The 25,021-nt window shown below is 50.3% G+C and overlaps 1 protein-coding gene across 1 annotated transcript in view; it reads right to left on the bottom strand.

Annotated features, from left to right (window-relative positions):
• ST8SIA2 (ST8 alpha-N-acetyl-neuraminide alpha-2,8-sialyltransferase 2) overlaps positions 1-25,021 on the bottom strand; it is a 67,922-nt gene that overhangs the window by 6,359 nt on the left and 36,542 nt on the right. The window contains exons 3-5 of the mRNA XM_043554760.1: positions 24,418-24,546; positions 20,239-20,496; positions 14,200-14,493 (exon numbers count right to left, since the gene is read on the bottom strand). Of these exons, the coding sequence (XP_043410695.1) occupies positions 14,200-14,493; positions 20,239-20,496; positions 24,418-24,546 (681 nt within the window). The remainder of the gene's footprint in view (positions 1-14,199; positions 14,494-20,238; positions 20,497-24,417; positions 24,547-25,021) is intronic.

The raw sequence follows: 25,021 nt of genomic DNA, 5'->3' as shown, positions 1-25,021 counted from the left end.
CACCCCCCACCTCCCTTGGTCCATCCTGTCAGGGTGGGTGATTTGAATCTCCCCTTAGAGTTTGCTGGTGGAGGCTGTGGTCCCAGGTGGCCAGAATCAGAGCAAACATGATTCTCTGGAGCACCATGTGCTCCGGGGGGAGGCGGGTACAGGCAACTGCTGTTTTCTCATGAGCCTGTCACTTGAAGACCACTGTGCTTGGGTCTCTTGTTTCATCCCGTCTGGGCCAAGCAACTTCCCTGTGGCTGAATTTTTCAACCCAGAATCAGAAGAAGGGGACACAGGCAGAGAGCAAGAAAATGGCTCCACTAACCACAAATACAACTGGGAAAAAATAGGGGGAAAACCTGTGTGGACATCGCGCAGACCTTCATCATTTCTTCCCTGCACGGCTGAGAAGCTTACTCCCCGCTGATACATGGAGGTCACGGAGCCGGCTCAGGGCGGGCGCTTGGTGCTGAGGTCGAGGCTCACCAGAGAAGGTGTCCTTCCTTGTATGTTCAACGGGGCTGAGCTGAGCTTGGAAGGGCCCCGGGGGAGCGGGGGCAAAAGCAGGGAGAGTACAAGGAGGAGAAGAATCCCAGCAGAGTAGCAGCTGATGTTTGGATCGCCCCACACATCTTTAACAAAGTGCTCATTCACCTTGGCTTAACTACCTCTGGTAACAGGGAGCTCTCCCACTCCTGGGCTAGCCTGTTGCATTTTCGGTTCTAACTCGATGGTTTTGACCTCGGCTGTCCACTGAATGGCCTGGAGCTTTAAGAGCACTGAACCTGAATGCAACCTCTAGGTGCAGACTGGACACTGGGAGTTTTAAAACCTTCTCCAGTAGTTCAAATGTGCAGCCAAGGCTACAAAGCCCTGCTCTCACTGGTAGGTGGTTCTGCTACGAGGAAGGTATATTTAGAGAAAAGATGGGCAACGAGTGAGTCTGAAAGGAATAGTCGTAGAGTTTTAAAGACGATTGAGCCCAGAGAACTCATCTAGCCCGGCAGCCTGGCAGGGGATGTGACAGAGTGAGCTGGGAGCTGGGATGTGTGTAGAGAAAACCAGTGCCCACCCTCAGGCTCGCCAGTGATGGGACTGTGGCATCTAACAGGGCACTCAGTTTTACCATTGTCCAGTATGGTGGTGCCGAATTTTCTGATTTTTTTTCCCAAGAGTATCAGAGATCTGGATTTTTATGCAATTTCTCGAAGCTTTTAAATGTTGGCAACTAATTAAAAAAACCAAACAAACAGGGGCTCCTGGGTGGTTCAGTTAAGCATTCAATTTCGGTTCAGGTCATGATCTCACAGTCCGTGGGTTCGAGCCTCGTGTCTGTCTAAGCACTGATTGCTCAGAGCCTGGAACCTGGTTCAGGTTCTGCGTCTCCTCTCTCTGCCCCTCCCCTGCTCACATCCACTCTTTCTCTCTCTCTCAAAAAAATAAAATAAATTAAAAACATCATATGAGGCCCTATTGGGTGAGTCAACAGACTGTATCTGTGGGTAATCGATGGGTCTCCTAGATTGAACTTGACCTCTTCCTTCAGGTTCCAGGGGAAAACGCAGCAGTCCTAGATGTGCCTGAGAAAAGGTTAGATAGAGCTTAGATAAAACGCTGCCTCCCCACTCCTGGTTTTTGGGCCTCTTCCACCCTAGGGTGATTCTGAGAGGGTCGAGGCCAGGACCGAGCTGGCCACAGAGGCTGTTGACCCTACCCAGGGGCGTGTGAGCCATCACAGTGTCCCTGCACGAGAGCATAGCTCCATTTGCTCCCTGAGCAAATTGAAGCCCTAACACCGGCCACATGCCAGATTAAGGGATTTGTGGTTTGTTTATTTTCTGATTGTAAGACCTTTCGCCTGAGAAGGCTTTTGGATATGAATTTCTTTTCAGGACATCAGTGCTGTGCTCAGAGACGGGGAGGGAAGAGTTTGATCAGGAGGAGGTCTGAGGTACACAGACACATGCTCTGCCCTCCCTTGCAGATGTGACTTTCATCCCCACGTCTCCTTGGTGAACACTGTCTTTCCCCTCCCCTCGCCGCCCCCCTCCCCCAAACTAACCACATGAATCACATCTTCCTGGAAATGTTCTTTTTGTTCCATTCCTTCCCAGTTCCTACTGAGGCAATCGCTTCCACCTATTATGAACGTTGCTCCTGCTTCTCCTGTGGTGCTTATCAATCTGGCCTGATAATTCGCTAGTGTATGGGTTGGTCTCCCCCCCTAAACAGTGCTAGAATTTCCTCGAGAGCAGGGGCCGTGCCTTATACTCCTGGTAGGAGCTTCAGAGGCACCTGGCTCATTGCACGGGGCAGCCAGGGCACTGTGGTGAGGACAGCAGCACTCAACAAACACTCCATGTGCCCTCCTACATCTCCCAGTATCCCTTGCAATTGGACAGGAGTCATGTGACCAGCTTTTGCCAATAGGCTGTGACAAGAAATGTGTCCCTTGGGGGCCAATGTTTCTTTTTTTTTTTAATTTTTAAAAAAATATTTATTTATATTTGAGAGAGAGAAACAGAGTGCGAGCAGTGGAGGGACAGACAGAGAGGGAGACACAGAATCTGAAGCAGGCTCCAGGCTCTGAGCTGTCAGCACAGAGTCTGAAGTGGAACTCGAACTCACAAACTGCGAGATCATGACCTGAGCTGATGTCAGACACTCAACCGACTAAGCCACCCAGGCGCCCCAGGGCCAATGTTTCTTAAGAGCTGGCCCTCCCTTCTTCTCTTCTGCCTTGGAGAACCTCAAAGCCTCTCATAAAGACGGTGTCAGCCTAAGAAGGAAGAATCCTAGATCCCTGAATCACTGGCTGGAAGAGGCTGGGAGCCGACCTGCACCACACCTTGCACGAATGAGCAATGAGCTTCAGTTGTGCTAAACCATGAAGGGTCTGGGGGTTGTTACTGTAGCACAGCCTAGAACCACGATTATCCTGGCTTCCATTGTGCTCAGCAAACGTTTGACTCAAATGGAACTGGAAAATACAAAGAAGTCAAAAAGCAGAAAGGGGGAAGCCCAGCAGCACACACGGCCTTGTACCTGTGGCTGGCGGGGCTGGGGCCGGAGATGCCTGCCCTCTCAGATCTGCTGCCAGCCTTTCCACCGAGAGTCAATCACTGGGGAAGGTGTTAACAGCAAAGGAGGCTCCAGATTGAATCGAGAGCTCAGGGGCACGGAGGGACCCACTTAATTCCCATCCTGCAGCCATGGGTAAACAAGAACACTCCTGAGCGATGTCTGACAGGGACACGGGGGTGCCGTTTAATGAGCAGCTTGTAATAGAAGCTGGCTGAGTCATGTGGGAACAAATCACCCTTGATTTCCTTTCTATCTCCTCAGCCGCTCTGGCCAATTTAGAGACTGTGTGTGTGGCCGACTTGTACACTATTTCCTTCCTTAGGATAACAGCTGGGTGTTAAAACACAAACTAATTAATTTTGCCTTCCCAAATGAGGTTAGCTGGGTGCATCCGGGATGTTGTATTGACAATGCACCTTTAATATCCCAGTCTTGAGATTTTAATTAGAAGGCAAAGTAATCTCAAAGAAGGCAGTAATTATTTTTCAAATTGGTTACCCCAATTGCCAAGACGATTAAGCGCCGTATTTTATGAGCATGGACAGCAATAGATGAGGATTGCCAAAATCATCTCCAAAGCACATTTGTCCTTCTTCCTGGCTCCCTGGGCTCAGGATGTGGCAAACGCAATGGTTGTCACTGTTGGAAAAAGACACCAAAAGGGCTTTCTCTAAGACACTAAAAGCACTTTGTGGGACATAGCTCATGTTGTCCTTAAGGAGCAGGAATGCCTTACAGGTAGTTACCATGGGACACTTGGTGTCACTTTGTGCAAGGTCAGCAGCAAAATAGGGGACAAGACCCTCAGACTCCTGGTCTCCCATTATGCACATCAACAGCCTGGGCCCTGATCTGAGGGCCCACAGCTGTTTTTTCTGACCACAGCCCTCTCGTAGGGCTCTGGTATCCTGGGGAACATCTCAGGATGAGGCTGCCCAGCTTTGTGACGATGGAGAGCTGGGGATTTTGTCTCAAAATCTGGAAGGGGGGGCAGTGCAGAGCTAAGTCCCGTGGATGGTTGAGGCCCATTCCTGGTCCTCAGGCCTCCGTGCTTACCCAAGCCAATGCTCTTCAGTCGAGTCAGCAAGGTTAACCTCAAGTATGACCATGCCACCAAAAACTCTCCAGTGACTCTCGGAGTCCCCGGGAGAATGTCCAGTGGCCTCAGCCAGGCTTGTGAAGCCCTCGTGAGCTGGGCCTGAAATCCTTCCTACCACCTGGCATACACAGCCACATGGCTACGAGGTACTTCTTGGTTTCTAGAAGGACATCACCACCTCCCAGTTCTCCTGGCTGGCAATTCCTTCGTATGGCCTCAGCTTCGATGTCACTTCCCGGACCTCCCCAGATGGGTCTGTGCCTGTGTGCTGTTCTTCCCCTAGCAGAGCACTTATCACCCTATGCTATAATTATTCATTTACCTGTCTTTCTCCTCCCCTACAATTAAAAATTCTGTGAGCAAGTGGACTGACTTCCTGCTTCTTTGTGACCCCAGATCCTAGCATAGCTCATGCACAAAGTGGGTGAATCACAAATCTTTATTCAATGAAGCAATGAGTGGAAACGAGCAAGCAGAGGCCAGTGATTCCCTGTGGGGGCACTGGTCAGAGAAGTGAAGCAGGCTGGCCTTACCATAGACCCTTCTAGGCAGCCACCAGGTCTGCACATGAGAGAGGCACGCTAACGGTATGGTGCCAAAAAACATGAGGAAAAATCACGATGCTGATCCCTTCAGGGCTTCCTCCTGCTACAGGGAGGGCCCCTTGGGGAGTCAAGAGACTGTCGCTCATGCACAGGGATCACCCTTTGGCCCAGCAGGGACAGAAAGACCACCTCTTGGGGGCTGAAAACTTGTGGCTGGATCCTGGAGGTTAAACTGACACCACTCCAGACAGGAAAAAAAAAATAATAATTAACCTCATTCATAACTAAAGGAATCCAGTTTCACACAACAGTCAGATGCCATTTTCCGCTGGATTGGAAACATAACAAATGTTGATAATATACCACGTTGGCAAGGTTATGGAAAAACAGGAATTTTCAATAATCATAGGTGGGAGTGTAAATTGGTACCTACCTCTAGTGAGGGCAATTTGGTAACCTCTATACAAACTAACAATACCCACATTCATCTCTTTTTAGCGATGGCACATCTAACGAGCAGGCCTATACATGCATGTATGTGTGCAGGTGTCAGTATAAGATGATCACTGTAGCAGTGATTCTACTGGGACAAGATTGGAAAAACCCACGATGACCACCAATGGCTTCTGCTCACAGAAATTATTGCCCAGACACTGTAAAGGAGAGCTAGGTGCTGTGTACTGATGTGGAATGATTTCCAGACTATATCAAGGTACGGTGCTTAAAACACGCTCCCTTATGTTTAAAAGTGGCTATTTCTGGAGGAGTATACAGAGAAAACCAGTTTAACAGGCTGCCTCTGTGGAGGAAGGCTTGCTTGCTTTTCACTTTAAATCCTTTTAGACTGTTTGGATTTTTCTTTTTACTATGTGCATTTGCTATTTAAAAAATAGAGAGACAGTCTATGAAAAATGACTTAATACCGCAGACCTCTCTCCTTTCCTCCATGTAACGCCGTCATGGAATATACACTCCACGTCCCTGGAGGAGACTGGAACCCGGCTCCTGGACTGGCCGTAGGGACACGTTCTTGGGACTGAGACGGGCATGTGTGGGAGGGGCCACCTCCCAACTGCGCTGGTCTTGCCTCTTATTCTCTGCACCAGGCTTGCTCTCTCACCCATCCAACCTCAGGCTTCTCCAGGCTGCCAGGCAGCAGTGCCCGCTCTGAAGATCTGCTCCAGCCCTGGCTGGGATGCCCGCTGGATCACTGCCATCCTACGGCCTACGTTCAGCACTTTTGGTGCCCAATTAAGCATCAATTCACAGGCTTCCTCTGCACCAGGCCCACGGTTGGGCAGCTAAACGGGCCAGGCAGCAGGCTGCTTTCCTGCCCGAGGGCCACCCTCTCAGTGGGTCACAGCCTTCCGAATTGTTGTCATTGAATCTGAGCCATTCACTACCAGCTGCGGACCAGAGTGTTCCCCATCCTGCAGCCACGTTCAGCTGCCTGGGTGTCCTTCCGCTGGGTTGCTCATCTCCCTTGTCAGCAGCCAGCCGGGGCACTGTGCCACCCTGCAGTGTGGCAGAGCCAGAAGCCCTCTGGAAGAGCTGTTCAGTCAGGGGCAGGGCCAGTATGAAGAGTCAAGGGCAGGCTTTCTTAGCACCAGGCTGCCCCCTCCCTGCAAAGCCCCTGCCCAAGGACTACCTCAGATGGGCAAGCATCTGCAGAGTAGCCAGTGGTTAGAGACTCTTCTGGCACAGGTGCAATGAATCAAAGACTGAGTGGAAAAAGTGACCGTCTAGCCCAACTGTTGTGGGCTGAAATATGTTCCCTCAAAATTCGTCTGTGGAAGTCAACCTCAGAATGTGACGTCATCTGGAGATAAGGGTCTTTACAGAGGTAATGAAGTTAAAATGAGGTAATTAGGGTGGCCCTTATTCCAATGCAACGGATGTCATAATACGCAGGGGGGATTTGGAGATACACAGGCACACAGGGAGAACAATGGAGCTGGTCCTCCACAAGAGAGAGGCCTGGGACAGATTCTTCCCTCAGAGCTCTTGGAAGGACCTCCAGTTTCCATATCTGTGAGACGATAATTTCCTGTTGTCAACTTAGGTCACTCGGCCTGTGGTCCTTTGTTATAGCAGTCCTCACAAACTAATACACTAACTCTGCCTGATGCAGGTTTCCCAAGTCATGGCCCACCAAGAGGCATTCACTGCTGCCTGAACAAGAGGCAACCAAGCTCATTTCAGATGACCTTTATTTGTTGGAATGTTCTTCCCCGTGTCCAGATGAAACCTGACTCCCTGTATATCCCTTCTCAACCCTAGTTCTACACCTGGAGCCTCACAGGCCAAATCCTTGAGCCCCTCAAGGGCAAAATCCTTGCTTCATTGACTTTTGTGTTCCCCCAGGACAGGCCTGGAGCCTTCTGGGAGCCAATAAATACTTATTAATCGGAGAAAGAGTGTTCTCATGCTCTTTGGAGACTTCTGTGTCTAAAGCTTTCAACTTTCGAACTTCTCTGCCACTGTGGTCCTTCTCATGCCTGGGCCTGGGACCGAAAACATCTTCAAGTGGGATTTGACCAAGGTCATGGATGATCTCCCAGACTCTCGAAATGTTATACATTTTGTATAAGATCTAAGCTTTTAGACTATACAGTTGTTTAGAACTTGAGTACAGAATCTTGCATTTATCCATATTAAATTCCTCCCTCTTAGACTGACTAATTGTTTCAGCCCATCAAAAGAAGTGTGGATTCAACTCTGAGCCCCAAATATGAGGAATGTCCCAAAAGTCACGTCTTCTGTGCATTGGCTAAGGAGACAACTGATGCCTTCCTCTAAGCCATTGGTAAAAATGGGGATAGTTGGCAGGATGGGAGGCTGGTGGAATGTTCTTAGAGATCCCCATGAAATCAACCTTTAATTAATTAGTGTCTTTTGGGTGTCAGTGGTCAACAGACAGTGGTCAGCCTATCTGTCAAGGACACGAGAGGAGGGATGGCAGTGGAAGAGTAGAGACAGCTGAAGCCTATACACATGGGTTCTAGTCCCGCCGCTCTTCATCTGAGTGACCTGGGGCGATCCATTTAGCATTTCTGAGCCTGTTTCCTTGTGAGGAAAATGGGGATGAAAATGGCGTCTATCTTACAAGGCTTCTCTGAGAAGAGAGTTAACATTTGCTCCCTTTTACTCCTTGAACCATCCATCAGATCGCAGTTCTTTCTCCATGCTGCTCAAGAAATACTTTGTCAAAGTTTTGATCCTGGATCTACCTGTCTACCATCCTCCTTGGAAAAGCAGACCAGGACATTGTGCCCTGGCGTTGTCCGGTGAGCACAACTGCTCTCGGTGTTTACTTCTTCAGGTGTTCATGAGCCATTGATTGCACTGCTGACCTTTTTAAAATTCTGGCTTAGGGTTGACAACAAGCCCAGTGGAGTCCATATTTCACCCATGTTTAGAAAATTGGGGCAAGGATGGGCTGTTCCAGACTGTCCTTTTCCAATTTTTGTATGATTTGGAGAAGATCACAGCCAGCTTCTCAGTGGTCTTAGTGTACGATTTCTCCCGGGATGTTAATTGGTCTCGGTTTTGTTGAGAGTAGAGGTTCTCAAACTTACGCCATGCATCGGAATCACCTACTGGGTTTGTTAAAATGCAGATTTCTTGGCTCCAGTCCTACAGTTTCTGATTCAGTAAGCCCGGTTGGGCCCGAGAATTTGCATTTCTAACAGGTACCCAGGTGATGCTGATATTGCTGGTCTGGGGACCATGTTGAGAACCATTGGTTTCGAGCAGTTGGGTGGCATTGTAAGTAATGATACCAAAGGCTTTGTTACACTATCCACAGCTCTTCTTTGCTGAGAAGACAGATGTAGAAGAGAAATCAAGAGTCCAGTTTCCCTCTGTCTTTTGTAGCCTCTGCACCACCTGCCCTTATCTTTTTGGTTTTCCTTACTTGAAACATAAGATGCCCTTTCTGTTGTTCTTATTATTTTCTTAAGCTCAAACTCAGGCTTTGGCCTTCCTGACATTATTCTTCTAGGGCCTCTGTCATTATTCCCTGGTTATTGTAACGGGGCAAATGGATCGCGGGCGGGCGGGGGCGGGGGGCGGTGATCCGGAGCAAGGGAGGAGTCCTGAATCTGTCTCTTGCCAGCCATGGGACCTTATACAAGTTGCTTACCACCCGAGGCTCAATTTTCTTATCTTTAAAATGGGATATTTGGGATATTTGTAGTAGCTCTCTCATTACGTGACACAATGCTTAGCACGGTGTCTGGCACAGAAGTGTTAGGGATGGTTACTTGTGGCCCTTGTCTCTTTTCCTACATGTCCTTCTTAAATCTGAGGTCACTGGGGACCTGTTGACCAGTTGCCAGATGCTGAGTATCAGCACTGTGCAGCAGGAAGTGGCATCACCCTGGCCTCAAGGCACTTACACCTGAAACAATTAGGTTAATTGTTTAACAGAAGTAGGTTAATAATCACAAATGTGTACTAGGAGATTGTTGAACCAGGGAAACTGAAACCATGGTCATTTGGTCTCTTGACATGGCTCTACCATGTGCTAGGTGTTAGTGCTGGATGGACTTAATACAAGCAGCATTGGCTCTAGAAGTGATTTATATACATGATTTCATGTGGTCCTCACAATAAGCTTATTGGCGGTTACTAGAGCATCCCACAATTTTTTCCCCATGAGTGGATGGACTGCGGACACTAAACCAGCCCTGGGAGCACAGTGACTCGCATGTGGACATATCTGGGCATTGCAAGCCACCCAACAGCCAAATGAATGAGGGAGGGCAAAGACCAAGGTGAGGTCAAGGGGCAAACGACACTGAGAGCCTCAACAGAGGGTTCCACAAGACTGTGTCAAGCCTCAGGTGCCAGCGGGTGTTTGGTGGGACCCTGAGGTATTCTCACCTTTTGGTGCATTGTGCCTGGTGGGAAAGCTGCCCCATACTCAGAACTGCCCTGTGCACTGCGCTCATATATGCTGCTGCCCACTGTGGTCTCCTAACACCGCTTCCCCAGTGCGGCAGTGCCCGGCCCACTGAGCTCACTGGACCCCCGATCCAGACCGGGCTGGGTGTAAATTTGCTGCATCTCATGCACTGGCTAGAGTGGGGTGATGTGCTTGAGTGCCTGGCTGTGCCTCTCACTGGCTGGGTGGTCTCCCACAAATCACCCAACCCATCTAGGCATTGACTTCCTCATTTGAAGAACGAAGACGCTAGGATGTCTCAAAGTTCATTCCCACTTGACACTCCCACCAGCAGGGCACAAGGATTCTGATTTCTTCACATCCTCACTGACACTTGCTATTTCCCACTTTTTTGATAGCCATCATCCTAGTGGGTGTAGAGTGGTACCTCACCGTGGTTTCGTGTTTTCCCGATGACTAGTGATGTTGAGCATCTTTTCATGTGCTTTTTGGCCATCTGGACATCTGCTCTGTAGAAATGTCTATCCAAATCATTTTTAAATTGGGCTGTTTGATTTATTTATGTTGCTGAATTGTAGGAGTTCCATGTGTACTCCGGATACTAATCCCTTATCAGATATGTGATTTTCTCCCATTTATTTTCCCATTTATGCGATTTTCTCCCAAATATTTTCTCCCATTCTGTGGGTGGATTTTTTTTTCACTCTTTTAATATATTGGCTTTTTGGTGCAGAAGAAGTATTAATTTTGATGAAGTCCCTTTTATCTGTTTTTTCTTTTGTTGCCTGTGTTTTTGGTGTCATTCTTAAGAAGCCGTGGCTTGGGGCGCCTGGGTGGCGCAGTCGGTTAAGCGTCCGGCTTCAGCCAGGTCACGATCTTGCGGTCTGTGAGTTTGAGCCCCGCGTTGGGCTCTGGGCTGATGGCTCAGAGCCTGGAGCCTGTTCCCAATTCTGTGTCTCCCTCTCTCTCTGCCCCTCCCCCATTCATGCTCTGTCTCTCTCTGTCCCAAAAATAAAAAATAAAATAAACGTTAAAAAAAAAAAAAAAAGCCGTGGCTTAACCTAAGGTCATAAGGATTTTCCCCTACGTTTTCCTCTAATAGCCACTTTCTTATAATTGTACACTTAAAAGCGGCTAACATGGGCTACTATATAAAAAAACAAACAAACATAACAAGTGTTATCAGGGATGTGGGAAAATTCAATGACAAATGTCAGTGAAAATGTGGAGAAACCGAGACCCTTGGGCACTGCTGGTGGATTGTAAAATGGTGCAGCTACTATGGAGAACAGTGTGGAGGTTCTTTAAAAAATTAAAAACAGAACTACCATACGATCCAGCAATTCTACTTGGGTATGTAGCCGAAAGAATCAAAAGCAGGGTCTTGGGGCGCCTGAGTGGCTCAGTTGGTTCAGCAACTGACTTTGGCTCAGGTCACAATCTCCCAGTTTGTGGGATCAAGCTCTGAGCTGGGTTGTGTGCTGACAGCATAGAGCCTGCTTCAGATTCTCTGCCTCCCTCACTCTCTGCCCCTCCCCTGCTCTCTCTCTCTCTTTCAAGAGTAAACAAAACAAACATAAAAAAAAAAAGAAAGCAGGGTCTTGAAGAGAGAGCACACCTATGTTCATAATAGCACTACTCACAATTGTCAAGAGGTGAAAGAAAATTGAATGTCCTTTGATGGGTGAATGGACAAACAGAATATTACTCAGTCTTCAAAAGGAAGCACATTCTGACATATGCTACAGTATGGATGAACCTTGAGGACATTATGTTAAGTGAAAATGAGTCAGTCACAGCAAGGCAACTGCTGTGCGAATCTACTTGTAGGAAGTATATAAAGTAGCCAAATTCATGGCAAGTGAAGTAGAAAGTGGTACCAGGGGCTGGAGGGATTGGAGGAAAGGGGACTTGTTGTTTCATAGGTACAGAGTTTCAGATTTGCAAGATGAAAAACTTCTGGAGATCTGTTTCCCAACAGTGTCCATATACTTAATGCTACTGAGCTGCCCGGTTAAAACTGGTTAAAGTAGTAAATATTATGTTGTATATATTTTATCACAATGAAAATGTTTATCCCCTCCCACCTCATAAACAGAATTTAATTATAGATTTTTAAATAAGGAACAAGATTATCCTGTGAACTAGTTTACACTGGAACTTTGAGGTGAAGAACTCCCGACAGGTGACTCTGACTTCACCCATCACTGTACTACAGGATCCTTTATCAAAATTGAGCCCAATATGGCTCCTTCCTGTGGTTTCACCTTCTGGTCCTAATTCTACTTCTTCCTTTTAAATATGGTCTTTTTTTTTTTTTTTAAGTTTGCTTATTTGAGAGAGAGAGAGAGAGAGAGAGAATGAGCAGGGAGGGGCAGAGACAGAGGGGGACAGAGGATCTGAAGCAGCTCTGCACTGACATCACAGAGCCCGATGCAGGGCTCAAACTCAGGAACTGTGAGATCATGACCTGAGCCGAAGTTGAATGCTTAACCGACTGAGCCACCCAGGCGCCCCCTAACTTCTACCTCTTAAGTCTATAGGTCAAGTCTAATCCCTTGGTGGGTGGTTGGTGGCAGCTGGCGTGGTGGCAGGAGCTATGGTTGACTGACTGTGTGTCTCCTTCGTCAGCACAGGACACACACTCAGATGTAGGAAGTGTTCCCCAGCGAAGGGACAGAGAAAACAGGGCTCAGGCAGACAATGGGCCTCTTCAACCACATGAGTAGCGGAGCCGGGATTTGAAGCCAGGGCTCCCTAACTCCAAAGCCCACAATTTTCATGCTAGACGGGTCTGCCTCTGGGCCAGGTTCCTCTTCAGCCATCTTTTCTGTGGTCCCTTGGTCTTTTCTCCTGTGGCTTTTTTCCACGTGCCCCCCGCCCCCACCAGCCCGCTCCTCCTCTTGAAGCAAACCCCAGGTAAATTCCCACCAAGTAAGTCCAAGGCAAGCCCTCCCTCTCACTACAGATGCTGCCCACCTTTCCTGTAACGCCCTCCTGGACCCCAGACCCCACAGAGGGAGAGGCTCATTGGCAGAAATCCATTCCAAGGCCCTTGAAGCCCTCTCCGCCCCCCGCCCCCCACCTCTTTTCCTTGCTAAAAGCAGAAGGCTGCCCTGTTCTCTCTCCTGCAGGATTTCCTCCCGGGAGTTGCTGCAAGAGAAAATGTTGCCATCCCAGGATTAACAGCCTGTTTGTTTAAAGGGCCTATTACTGGTGCTTAATGCTATTTTGACAGATGAAAGTGAGTCAATTATAGCTGGAAATAGCTCTGGCTGTGTACGTCTCTTCCAGGTAGTGGCCCTTTCCCTGTCTAAGGGACTGTTTCTCTTTACCAAGGGGCAGTCCTTCTTCTTTTCTTATCCCGTCTGACCTCCAAACCAGGCAAAGAATTTCTTCCTTCCAGGAAGAGGCAACATTTAAGGCCTGGAACCTAAATCCAAGAGATGGGGGTTTCTGGGGGCAAGACCCACGCTGTGACAGGGGTGAAGTGGATGCTGAAGGAAGGCCTGACAGGTGAACCTCCAGGATAAGGGATGTGGCCCCAGTGAGCCCTGTGTCCATCAGGAGTCACTCTGCTCCATCAGCCACGAGCATGGCTGCCTCTTACTGAATGTCTCTTTAGGCCTTTTTGGGGGGCAATGGGTTTCTGTGTTGACACCCACCCTAAAGAGACCAGAGCTGCTCACAGGCTTGGGTGCCTCAGGGGTCACCTTGGTGAGGACAGCAAGAGTCCTTTGATTGGCTAGAGAGTTTCCCAGGGTCACACTGAGTTATGCTCAGGCCCCAGTAAAGAGCATTTCAATTTCACAGGGGGTCTGTACAAGGGGCTCGCTTATGCCCAGAGCAGGACAGTGAACTCCCTGCCATGTGACTGGATGGGCATCTGGTTGTAGGGCCTGACCCAAACTGCAAGGTCAGGAGTGTGCAGGGGCATGTTTGTAACAGGCATCTCAAGCTTAATATGCCCCAAATCCTTCTTCCTCAATACCCCCAGGCATGCATGGGGTTCTCCCCAGCTCTCCACTCACAGAAAATGGTGCCACTGTCCATCCACCTGCTCAAGCTCTAATCCTAACTGCCATCCTGGATGTTTCTCTTTCTCACACCCTGGAAGTCCTTAAGCAGAACCCACCAGAAAATCCTGCTGCCTCTCCTCCAAAGTATTCAGCAAATCTGAGCCAACTGTTGCCTATCTGCCACCACTGTCCCAGTCAAAGCCACAGTCAGCCCCAACCCAAACTATTGCAAGAGCTTCCAACACATGTTCCTCCTTCCATCCTTGCCCTTCATGGTTTGTCACTCGCGCAGCAGCAAGGGGAGGACCGTTCTCAACACAGCTCTCCAGGCCGGCACTACCGATTGGTCAAAACTGGCATGCCAGATGGAACCCACCTGCCAGCGCCCCTCCTTCCTCCAGGTGGGAAGGCTCAGAAAGGCCGGGGACGTGCTGAGGTCCTACAACCAGCGAGGGGGGTAAGCTGGAATGGAAATGCATCTGGGAAAGGAGTATTGCCCACCAAGCACCTGTCATACTCGGTGACGGCCCCCACCCCCAGGGAGAGGCCGCTCACCCGCGGACGGCGTGCAGCAGGCGCAGAGAGGGGTATGCAGTTCGCACGTTGACGCGGTGCTTCAGGATGAGCTCGTTGACCCACTCAACGCGCTCCTTGCCGCCCCTGGCCATGAAGGCGGGAATCCACAGGATGCTGCCATTGAGACTGTGCAGTCGCTGCAGCAACTTCTCCCGCCAAGTGGCGTTGACCAAGTCCTCAAAGGCCCGTTGGATGACGGAGGGGTTCATGGTCACCAGGTCTGTCTTGAGCCCCACATCCCGGGCATATTCCTGCACGGGGGCCAGGTTGCACCTGCCAGGGAGAAAAGCATCATGGTCCTTTGGGGCAAGATGAGACGCTGTTGCTTGTATTTCATTTTGTCCAACCTTTGCCTCCCCTCACCTCTTCCTCATCCCCAAAGGCCCAGGGCATCTTCCAGCACCCACCCGCCCCTCCTGTCACCCGTGCTCCTTCTTCCCTGCCACACGTATTTGCTAGGCTCTTACCACGCACATACAACTTTGCTGGTCCCTGGGGCTATACAGTGCCTGCCTTCTGGAGTTGAGGATGTAGCAGAGGAAGGAGGCAAGCAAGCCACCCTCAGCTCACAAGATGACCATGCTGTTGCAGGTGTGACCTGGCCACGTTAGGTAACAGTGAGGGCTCTGAAGGCACACTCCTACTTCTTACCTGTGTGATTCTGGGCAACCTGCTCAACCTCTCTGTGCTTCCTAAGAGCTTTCCCTACAGCTAAGGAATATGCCCAACGGTTTCTTTAGCTATGATAGAGATTGCAACAGCACCCCATTCCAGGGATTAAAGGAGTCATTGCATATCGAGTACTTAGGACCCTGTTGGACCACACCAAGATCTCAGTAAATGCAAACTATTGGCCTATTAATATTCCCATATTAGTATGGGAAGGAGGAATGTTTGGTCGTGTTCCCAGAGGTGGTAACCACTGAGAGAAATCTAGAAGGATGGGTGAGCATTAGTCCATTTGTGGATGAGGCAGTTAGAAGAGTGTTTTTCCAGCTTTCCCGAGCAGAGGAATCACTTCAGGCAGTAGTTAAAAATACAGATTCACTGTGTTTCTCACCTGGGCATCCAGGTTCAGCAGGTGAGCCTAGGAATTGATACTTATTTTTACAAGCTCTTCAGGTAATTCTTATAACCAGGCAGTTTGGGCAACATCAGGCTCTGGCATTGCAGGCACAAGAAATGTATGTAAGGGCATAGAGGTGTGGAGCAGTGTGGGTATTAAGGGGAAGGCAAGCGATTTGCCTTCTGGGACATATTGTGTGGAAGAGATGAATCTAGAGAGGTCAGCAGGGCCTATATGTCAGGGATTTGGCTCCAAGGGCAATAGGGAGTCACTGAAGATTCCCGAGCAGGAGAGTAACAGATTTGCATTTTAGGCAATAGCTAGACAACAATAAGATGAAGTTGTACAGGTATTTAGAGTGGATGGAATTGTATCTAGGAGGACAAACTAAAAGGCCATTGCAATCTCTTGCTGAACAAGCCTGGGACTCTGGGTGGGTGGCCTCTGATATCTCACCAGAGGCCTGCTTTGTGGGGAACTCTCCCACCTTCACGGGTCCAGCTTGCATGTGCACACTGGGGCTTCTTGCCTGTGATGCAAGCTGATCAGACTAGGGTGGCCAAGGGCACTGCTGGGGAGGCCTTGCTGCTGTCTGCCTGGAAGATTTGTTGGTGGAGGAGCCCTTTGACCAGTGGAGTTAAGTCTGAGAAATTAGAGTAAGTATTTATAGAACAGAGGCTGGAGACGTGAAGACCAGGGTCACAGGTCATTGCCAAATGATGAGATCCAGAGAGACACCACTTTCCCTCCTTTCAAGCCAGGACTTTCTTCCTTCAACGATTGGGGAGAAAAAGTAGGATCATCAGAAAGAAAACTAACATCCTGGGGCTCCGGGTGTTTGCCAGCCCCTAGTCCTTTAACACAGGTCTGCTCATCTTATTCTGGCTCAGTATTAATCACCCTCACTTTACAAGGCCCAGAATGTGCCAGAGTCCCAGAGCTAGTAAGGGAATCTCCAGGATTCAGTCTCTGGTGTGTTGGGCTCAAAAGCCTGTTTGCTGCTCAGACTAGACCCCCTAAAATGCCCGCTCTCCCCATTCCCACCCTGGCCTTGCTATTGCTGACTGTGGTTACACATTGCAAGGGGGCAGAACTGACTTGAGACACCTTCAGGGGCCCCTGCTGCAGACCTTAGAGGAACAGAGCATCTCATCATGTCCACCAGTTAGACAGTTACCCCTGTTGTCCTATAGCCCAGCTGAACCAGGCTTCTAAGGGCTTCCTGAAGGCCTGGGGCCTCTTCCAGGCCAACCACCAGGTCCTGAGAGCAGGGGCCTCAGTGCAGTTCAGGTGTACTGAGTCTGTCGTGGGCCAGTGAGGGCTGTGGGAGAGGCAAAGGAGGAACTGATGTGGAGCCTGACCCCAGGAGGCTTCTGGGGTGGTTAGGGGAGAGGAACCACAGAAGTCCTTACCCAGCTACAATACTGGTCACTTGGGATATCGTCCAAGTAAGGTGCGATAGACTCTGGGGAGCCCTGGGGCTTCAACCTCCCTGGGGCAGGCTCCCAACCTCATTCAACATGGGACCCGGCTAATGGAAGGTATTCCAGAGAGAGGGAAAGGCTGCAAAGGCCAGGATTTTCCCATGACCATGTCTCAGGGCCACTTCTTGAGTGAGGATGATGGAGACATTAGAGTAAGTCTGCTCAGCTCTATCTTATCCCACAGCAGGCCCGGCCTCCCAAAGCAAATTCTGGGTGGGCTGTGGGTGGGCTGGACAAGAGTCCATCCATTCCAGAAACAGGCATGTCCACAGGCACAGGGTGAGGCCCACAGCCTGAGCCTGGCCCGAGTGTGCCATCGACCTCTGGTTCTCTCAGCCTCAATTTCCTCCCTGCAAAAGCCAGCGCAAGATGGAACATTCCTGACAGGGTTGTTGCAAGAATAAAATAAGTTAATAAACATGAAGTGCATAGATTTGCACCTGGTGTATGCTAAGTAACTAATGAGCATGATGATAATGATGGGGATTTATCTGTGAAAGGGCGTTTGTTCATAAGACTCTCCCTATTGAAAGTGTGTGTGTGTGTGTGTGTGTGTGTGTGTGTGTGTCCATGCGCACACATGTGAATGTGAGCAAACAGTGAAGTTTTGATCCCTAAACATCTGGGAATATACTCTGTACATATATGACCCTGAGTTAGGTAGTCTCTTCAACCTGCCATTGCAGGCTCACGGGGACCCTGTGGGGACCAGCCCTCCTGTCTGGCCCCATTTCCCAGCCACACCCGAGACAACGTAGGCTCACTCAGGCACCAGCTTCCATGATCCATGAGTCTAGCTTCTTGCTTCCATGGCTTTCCTCACACTACGTCCTCATGCTCACCATTTTCATGTGCTAAACTCAGCCACCTTCTTCCAGAAGCCTGCCCTCAGGTCCCCCAGGAGGCTGCGTATTTTGCAACCTCATTGCATTTTGCATGGGGGTGTCTTCCCATGGTTCGGTGTTGAGTTTTCTGAGAGGGGGCAAGGTCTTGTTGTCTCCCATGCAGAAGAGGGGCCCAAATGACACAGAGCAAGGCAAAGTGATTGAAGACTTCAATTGATGGAGACAAAGAACATCCCATCAGAACCCTCCGGGCATCTGTTCTCTCAGCGAAGCTGCTCCGAACCTGAGCCCGAGCCCCTCGTCTATGCCAGGCACAGGCTTGGGCTGGCATTCAGGGATGGACACAAGCAGTCCGCTTTAGGGGAGCTCATGGTCAGTGTGAGGCAGGTGGGGTGGAGACACAGGGTCCACGGAGAGCTCTCATTTGCAGAGGCAAATGGTACAGGAGAGACGGTGTGGAATTGTGGGGTGACCTCCCTGCACCCCAAGGGAAAGGCAGCGGGGAGATGAACACTTGTGCTTTGTTGTGGGACACATGGCCCAGGCACACTCACAAAAGCCAACTCAGGCAGTGGCCATAGCATCACACCCCGTTTACTCTTTATGGGGCCTTTGGCCTGTGGCATCCCCCCGGGGGAGGACACGGATGATCCTCCAGATGGGAAGAGCCCAGAGGAATGGCCCCACTGGGGCGGAGGAGCCAGTGCTGCCACTCGGCACCAGCAGGGGTCTGTACCCGGAACAGCTTTGTGATCTTGTCCTAAAAGACCACTCAAGTCCACCCCCCAAACACACAGGTGTGTGAGAGCCACGTGCAGAGTGTAAAGCTCGAAGGACAACTGTGCGTTGTTCTGAGGCGCTCTCTCCTTGGTGCTTCAGCTCCCTCTTTTCTAAGCACGTGTGGACAGGTGTGGACAGGACCCCTGGGAGAGGCAAAGCATGGCTTTCCAAGTACAGCCCGCACAGCAGCAGGGAGGGCATTAGATATGCATGGTCTTAGGCCCCGCCCCAGACTGGATGACTCTGCCCTTGGAATAAGCTCAGGGGGCTCCTGTGAAGGTCAAAGTTTGCTGGGTCTGGCCCAGAGCACAGCCGGTATTCCTAACAGAAGGACCTCAAAGACAACCAGTCCAACCCGCTCCATTTACAGAGGGTGAAACAGAGGTCCAGAAAGGGCAGTGACACACTCCCGAGTCGTGTGACAAAAATGAGCCACAGAGCCAAGACGGGACTCTGACGCCACACTGCTCATCTTGCTGTGTCAGTGCCCACAAGGGAAAGTTCTGGCTGGAATCAGCCGTTGCCTTTGGAAGTTGCTAGGGCAGGGCTAGTTCAGAGAGGGAAACCTCGTCATCAAAACTAGTGACAAAGGCATGGCTTATATGTGTGACACCAAATCAGAAAGGCCTCCCTCCATGCTGCCTGGCACCCCTGCTTTTACCCTCCGCCTGCACCTTTAACACCTCTGTCCCCTTTGCTCCCCCCGACCCTCCTTCGGCTTCTGTCAGACATTTGCTCCGCTTTCTGCCTGCCTTCTTCTCCCCCTCTGTCCCTGAGTCTTTAGACCGGAAGGACTGAGCCACTGGCTATGCCAGGCACAGACAAAGCCTGGGACACTAACACAAGTTCGGCTGCTAGGTTGCGGTGGCTCTTCCATGAGAGTGGACGCAGGAGGAAACACACCTGCTAAAATCCCATGTCCCGAGGCCCAGGGAATTCTGTGATAAAGGCCATTTCCCAAAGCCTCAGGACAAGGCTCTCTTTGCATCAGGACAGCCCCGAAGGAAACGTGAGATGCCGTACGCACTTCTGCCAGGGCTGGGGCACTGTTTGGGGACGAAACTCGAGGCTCTGTGTGCCCTACTTCTGACCAGAGGACAGCAAGGCCTTGTTTCCAAGTCTGTCTGGGTTGGGGGTCAGGTATCAGGGCCACTGGCAACTGTGTCCAAATGTGTCCCCGGAGACTGAACAATGAGAGCTGATATTTCAGCAGAATGATGGTCAAGTTGAAGCCCAAGTTTCTCTGTCGCCCCTTCACTTTCCAGATTTTGACTGCAGAATAATAGTTACGAGCAGAGCACCACCTTCACGAATACTTAAAAGAGATTTGCAAACGTGAACCAACTAACTGGTCAGCCCGGGCTTTATCTAAGGCTCAGCAAACTTTTTCTGTAAGGACCTGATATAAAGGCTTCTGGTATATGCTCTCTCTGTTGCAACTCTTCAACCCTGCCCAACTAATCTAACTTTGCAGAGAGAAAGCAGCCATTGAGGATATGAAAATGAATGGGCATGACTGTGTTCCAGTAAAACCTTATTGACAAAAGCAGGCTGTGGGCCATAGTCTGCCTACCTCTGTGTCCGATTAGAGATTCTCAACCTTGGCTGTTCACCAGAAGCATTCTGGGCCACATGCCCCTGACCCTTCAGGTTGATTTAATCGGACTGGGGTGCAGTCTGGACACCAGGACTTTTAAAGGCACCTGAAGAAATTCTAATGCACAAGGTTGAGAATGGGGACAAACCCAAGCAGTGTCTCTGGTTGCAGAGACACTGGGACAAGTGGTCAGGCTCAACTTCAACCTGCCTGTCGCTCTGGGCCCAGAGCCCCTGCAGCCGTTACCTTATGACAAAGCTGTGCGTGTCAATCTCTTGCCCGCAGCCGCTGTTCAGCAAGACCCCCGAGTTGCCCACGATGGCACAAGTCTGGAAGTGCTTGTTCTTCAGCGGAGACGTTCTGGGGAGCAGATCGTAGAGGTTCTGGGACACGTTCATTGTGCTGTCACGGTCGAAGATGTAATGAATAATGTCTCCGGGCTTCAGGGTCCCCTTGAGGACAGAAATGTCCTTTTCAGCGTCCAAGAACTTCAAGATCTGCTTCCTACAAACACCAAATACACATGAAGAAAAGGTCTTCCTGTTGTCCTGTTGCTAGTTGCCCTCTGCCCTGCAACCCGGCTTTCCCAGTCCTGTGTCACCCTGTGGCCTGCTGCAGCCAGCCCCCGGGTGAAGCTGAGTTCGGAGGCCCTCTGAGAATGGGTTCCAGGTGGGGAGTATCAGAAATGACCCAGAGGCAACAACGGGCGTGGCCAGTCTGGTTGCTGTGGTTACGCCCTCTTCCTGTGAGAGGTGATAACTGCCCAGAGAAAAGACTCCATTAGGACACACTGTGAGCTCATCACAGAAGGCCCTGGAAGGAAGGGTGACCTACTGCTCTGGTTTGCCCAGGACCTGCGTTTATCACTGAAAATCCCACGTGGCAGGGAACCCGTGTCTCGGATAAACCCAGACAGCGGTCAGCATACATCACACTCTCTTCTCAGTAGGATTCGGGGCCATCATCTGACAGGAGGTCCTGAACCAGGATGGCACCTGTCCCTCACTCCTCAGTGGTCTGTTTTCTTCTCTGCGCGAAGGGTTTCCTATGGGGTGAGTGGGAATGGATACTGTGAGGTGCGTCAGCTGCTCTCCCTTTGAGAGACTGAGCATGCCGCCTGATGTCCCTGAGCCGGTCCATTCCACGCAGTGTGCTGCCTGAACCCACTGCTGTCTAGTTTGGAGTTTGTAAATATTGATACCTGTCTTGCCCCTCCGAGCAAGTTCCTTTGTGCTGTTTCAGAACAAAGGTGAGCAAATGACAGCTCTCTAGGCTCTAGGATGAAAGTTCTAGAATCGTCTGGCAAAGTACACAGTTGGAACGGGGGATGGTCAGAAAAAGGATAGATGTCCTCTTAGAATCACCTGGGGAGATTTACTGAAACCACTCAGGCCAAGGTAGGGGATCCTAGGTGGGGGGCGGGGGGGGGGAAGCTGCAGTGACATGAAGAACTGTCTAAATCTCCCAAAAGATCTTTAGAAATGATTCAAGTCGGGGTACCTGCGTGGCTCTGTTGGTTAAGTGTCTGGCTTCAGCTCAGGTCATGATCTCGTGGTTTGTGAGTTTGAGCCCTGCGTTGGGCTGACAGCTCAGAGCCTAGAGCCTGCTTCAGATTCTTTGTCTCCCTCTCTCTGCCCCTCCCCTGCTTGTGCGCTCTCTCTCTCTCTCTCTCTCTCTCTCTCAAAAATAAATAAACATTAAAAAAAAAAAAGAAATGATTCAAGTAATAGAAAGAAACTTGGTACCCACACTAGCCTAAATGCACTTCATTTCCTACAGGAAACCCCTATCTAGAATAGATACAGTGATGGCAGTCTTCTTTTCCACAGAACACTGGAGGGATAGAGCCTTCCTGCACTTGGCAAAGGTGAGAATTTGCAAGATGGTTGCCCCATTGTGCAGATGGTAACTCTGATGCCTGAGAGCCTGTGAGATGTGAGATATTTACAACCTGCAGTGCATCCCAGTAGGGTGCCCACTCAGTCACTCAGGGGACTATAAAGAATTCAGAAGTTCTGGGATCCCACCTGAGAAATCCCAACTCCAAGAGTGGCCCAGGTCCCAGCATGCTTCCCAAAGCTCAGCAGGTGACTCCAGCATGTGCCCAGGGTTGGGAACCTCTGGAATAGCCAAGGAGTAACTAGAATGCTTGGCAGGGCACCACCTCTCTGCTAGTCTTTCCTGATTAATGACCGGGAACTCTTGCCATCATGCAGGGGAGACACCCTTTGCTGAATAATTTGTATCTCTTGATAGGAAACAGAGGCATTAATTTTATTTACCACCCTGCCCTTTACCAAGGATTATACAATTTGGCAAACTGACACAGTATGGAAATTGCTACAGCCTCTGCAGTCACTTACCCCACAGTATTTAAAACTAAGGAGAGCCCCCCAGAAAGTCCATAAATAAACACCTCTGTGAGTGAATTAATTTATAACTAATTACGAGAAATTACTATCAATTATTAAACATCATTCCAAATCACTCCCAGCATCTTTTATTAAGAATAATTTTGGTGATTAATTGAAGGAAGTTAAAGGAAATTCTTTTCCCCCTTGGTGAAGGCACATTGCTCCTGCCAGGGTGGCTGTGTGTAGGCTCCCATGGTCTGGTCTTCTCTGAAAGCGAGGCGTGTGTGTGTGTGTGTGTGTGTATGTGTGTGTGTGTGTGTGTGTGTGTGTGTGTATAGTGTCCATTTCTCTACGCAGTGGCCGAGAAAGGGCCAGGGAAAGGATTTCACTCATAGGTGGTGCAGTGGGTGAACAGTGCCCACCCGCTAAATATATGTCTGGTCCCTAACCCTCAGAACCTGTGATGTGGCTTTATTTGTAAAGAGCATCTTTGCAGATAATGAAATTAAGGATCTTGAGATGGTCCTGGATTACCTGGCCCTAAATCCAGTGATAAGTGTCTGTACGAGAGGCAGGCTAGGGAAATACACAGACACAGAGAAGAAGACCATGTGACATGGAGGCAGGGATTGGAGTGATGAGGCCACAGGGTGAGAAAGGGCTGGAACCTTCACCTGCCCCACCCTCCCAGCATCTGGAAGGGACAAAGAAGGATCTCCCCAGGGCCTGCAGAGGGAGCATTTGGAACTCTAGCCCCAGAGCTCGGAGAGAATACATTCCCATTGTTTGAAGCCCCCAAGTGTTAGGGTTACTGGTTACTGGTTACTGTCACAGCTGTTCTCACTGACTGATCCAAGGGCAAGTGAGGAAGGCCTGCAGCTGGTCCACCCAGGGGGCCCCAGGAGGGGCACTGGTGAGGGTGGCAGATTGGGGGCAGCAGAAGTCCGTTCCTTCAGATGGCTTCTCAGCTGCCATCTGGGTCTCAGGCCTCTCCAGCCCCGACACCCTCTCATGTCCCCACACAAAACCTTGAGAGCTACGGGGTGGGGGCATTTCCATTTTGACAATGAGCCTACCTGGAAGGGGCCCCCCTCTCTGCTCTGTGTGGTGACACTTTGGGTAGCTGGGCCCCCTGTTCTCCCTCCCCATGGCGGAAGGCCTGGGAAGGTTGGCCACCAGAGTTGAGGCTTTCCCTGTCTGGTCCAGGCGACTGTGCCCACCTCACCACCCGTATCCCCTACCTCCTACTTAGAGCTCCAGAGGCACTGAGCGCGAATAGCGGAAGTCAGCCTGTGTGCAAGCGGGACGCAGCTTGGCATGCCTGGCAAACCCCTAATTACCGCTCAAAACACTTTGCTCCTTTCTCTGCTATCCCTCTCAGCTCCCTTACAAAATGAAGTGTGCTCTCTTCTCAGCACGATCTCTGTATTTCCACCTATTGATGAGAAGCAACACCATCTGTGTACGTCACGTGGCCCCGTCCTGTCTGACATTTGTGTCTCCCTGCTAGCATGTCTGATTCACGTTAGCACCCTGGGCCCCCAGCACGATGCTGGGGTTATACTGACCACCCTCTGCTGGGTCAGTCATGGCTACGTCAGAGTCACGCGGTCCAAGTGCTGGACAAGAGCTGCTCTCTCTGGCTAAGCAGCCTTCTCCCTTGGCAAACAGGTGTCGCGTCATTCTGGGTCATGCACAGAAAGGGGGCCACGGGTGCCAGACTGGCCCAAGCAGGAGACATATCCTGCCAGAGAAGGACTCCTGCCTGTGGTCTCTAGCCCCCAGGCTCCTGCTGCTGCTGGCCCAAGAGCCTCACTCCTTCCAGACCCAGGACCCTAGCTGGGTGCTTCTGCCCCCTCTCAGGCCCTGGTCGCTGCAAACACGTGCTGGCCGGCTCGGCTTGTCTCGGGTTTTTATTTCCAATTGATCGCTTACAGATGACACCTGCCTCGGCGGGAGGTAAACATTTTATTTCTATCCTGACTTCTTTAGATGATGGAGAGTGGCAATTTGCTGGCTTGTGCTGAAGAAGGCCAGGTCTGTCTCTTGTCCTATTGGTAATTACCACTACCTGATCCTTAGAGACAGCGTCTGGTTGTGCCTCCACTTGGCCGAGGCGGGCTGGATGTTGTGCTTAATGCTTTCATTACTTCTGTCAACAACAGCTGGCGACGAGGAACCATTTATTACAACTTCAGCTCTGGATGGGGGGGGGAGAAAAAGGAAGAGGGTAGACATGATGTGTTAGCATGCCGATGACAAGTCTAATAGTTTTGTTTTTGCACGGGCTTGGATGTAAACTTCGGGAGAGCAAAATTGAGGTTATTACCTGAGAAGAGAAGGAAGTCTATTTATCCTCTGGAATGCCCGAGCTCTCTCCCTTAGGTATAAGCTCCTTACGCTTTGGAGACAGGGAGGGGGTATTAAAACTATCTTCCTCCCCACCCTCCTCCCCACCGTCTCCTCCCAGGGAGATCTAGCTGTCACTGTCAGAATGGTAATACGTCTTCTCTCGAGTTACTTTTGTGAAACTCCGCAGTTGCATTAGCAGCTGGGTGTTATACGATGGTCTGCAAACTTAATAAAGAGAAAACAAAAGCTCATGCCAGGGGAATGAGATGCAGCCTGCGGCTTCCCTCACCTCCTCCTTATCTTATCACTGCCTCGTTTGTACT

The sequence above is a fragment of the Prionailurus bengalensis genome, chromosome B3, assembly GCF_016509475.1.
Source record: "Prionailurus bengalensis isolate Pbe53 chromosome B3, Fcat_Pben_1.1_paternal_pri, whole genome shotgun sequence".
NCBI lineage: Eukaryota > Metazoa > Chordata > Mammalia > Carnivora > Felidae > Prionailurus > Prionailurus bengalensis.
This window is presented reverse-complemented; position numbering and strand designations above follow the sequence as displayed.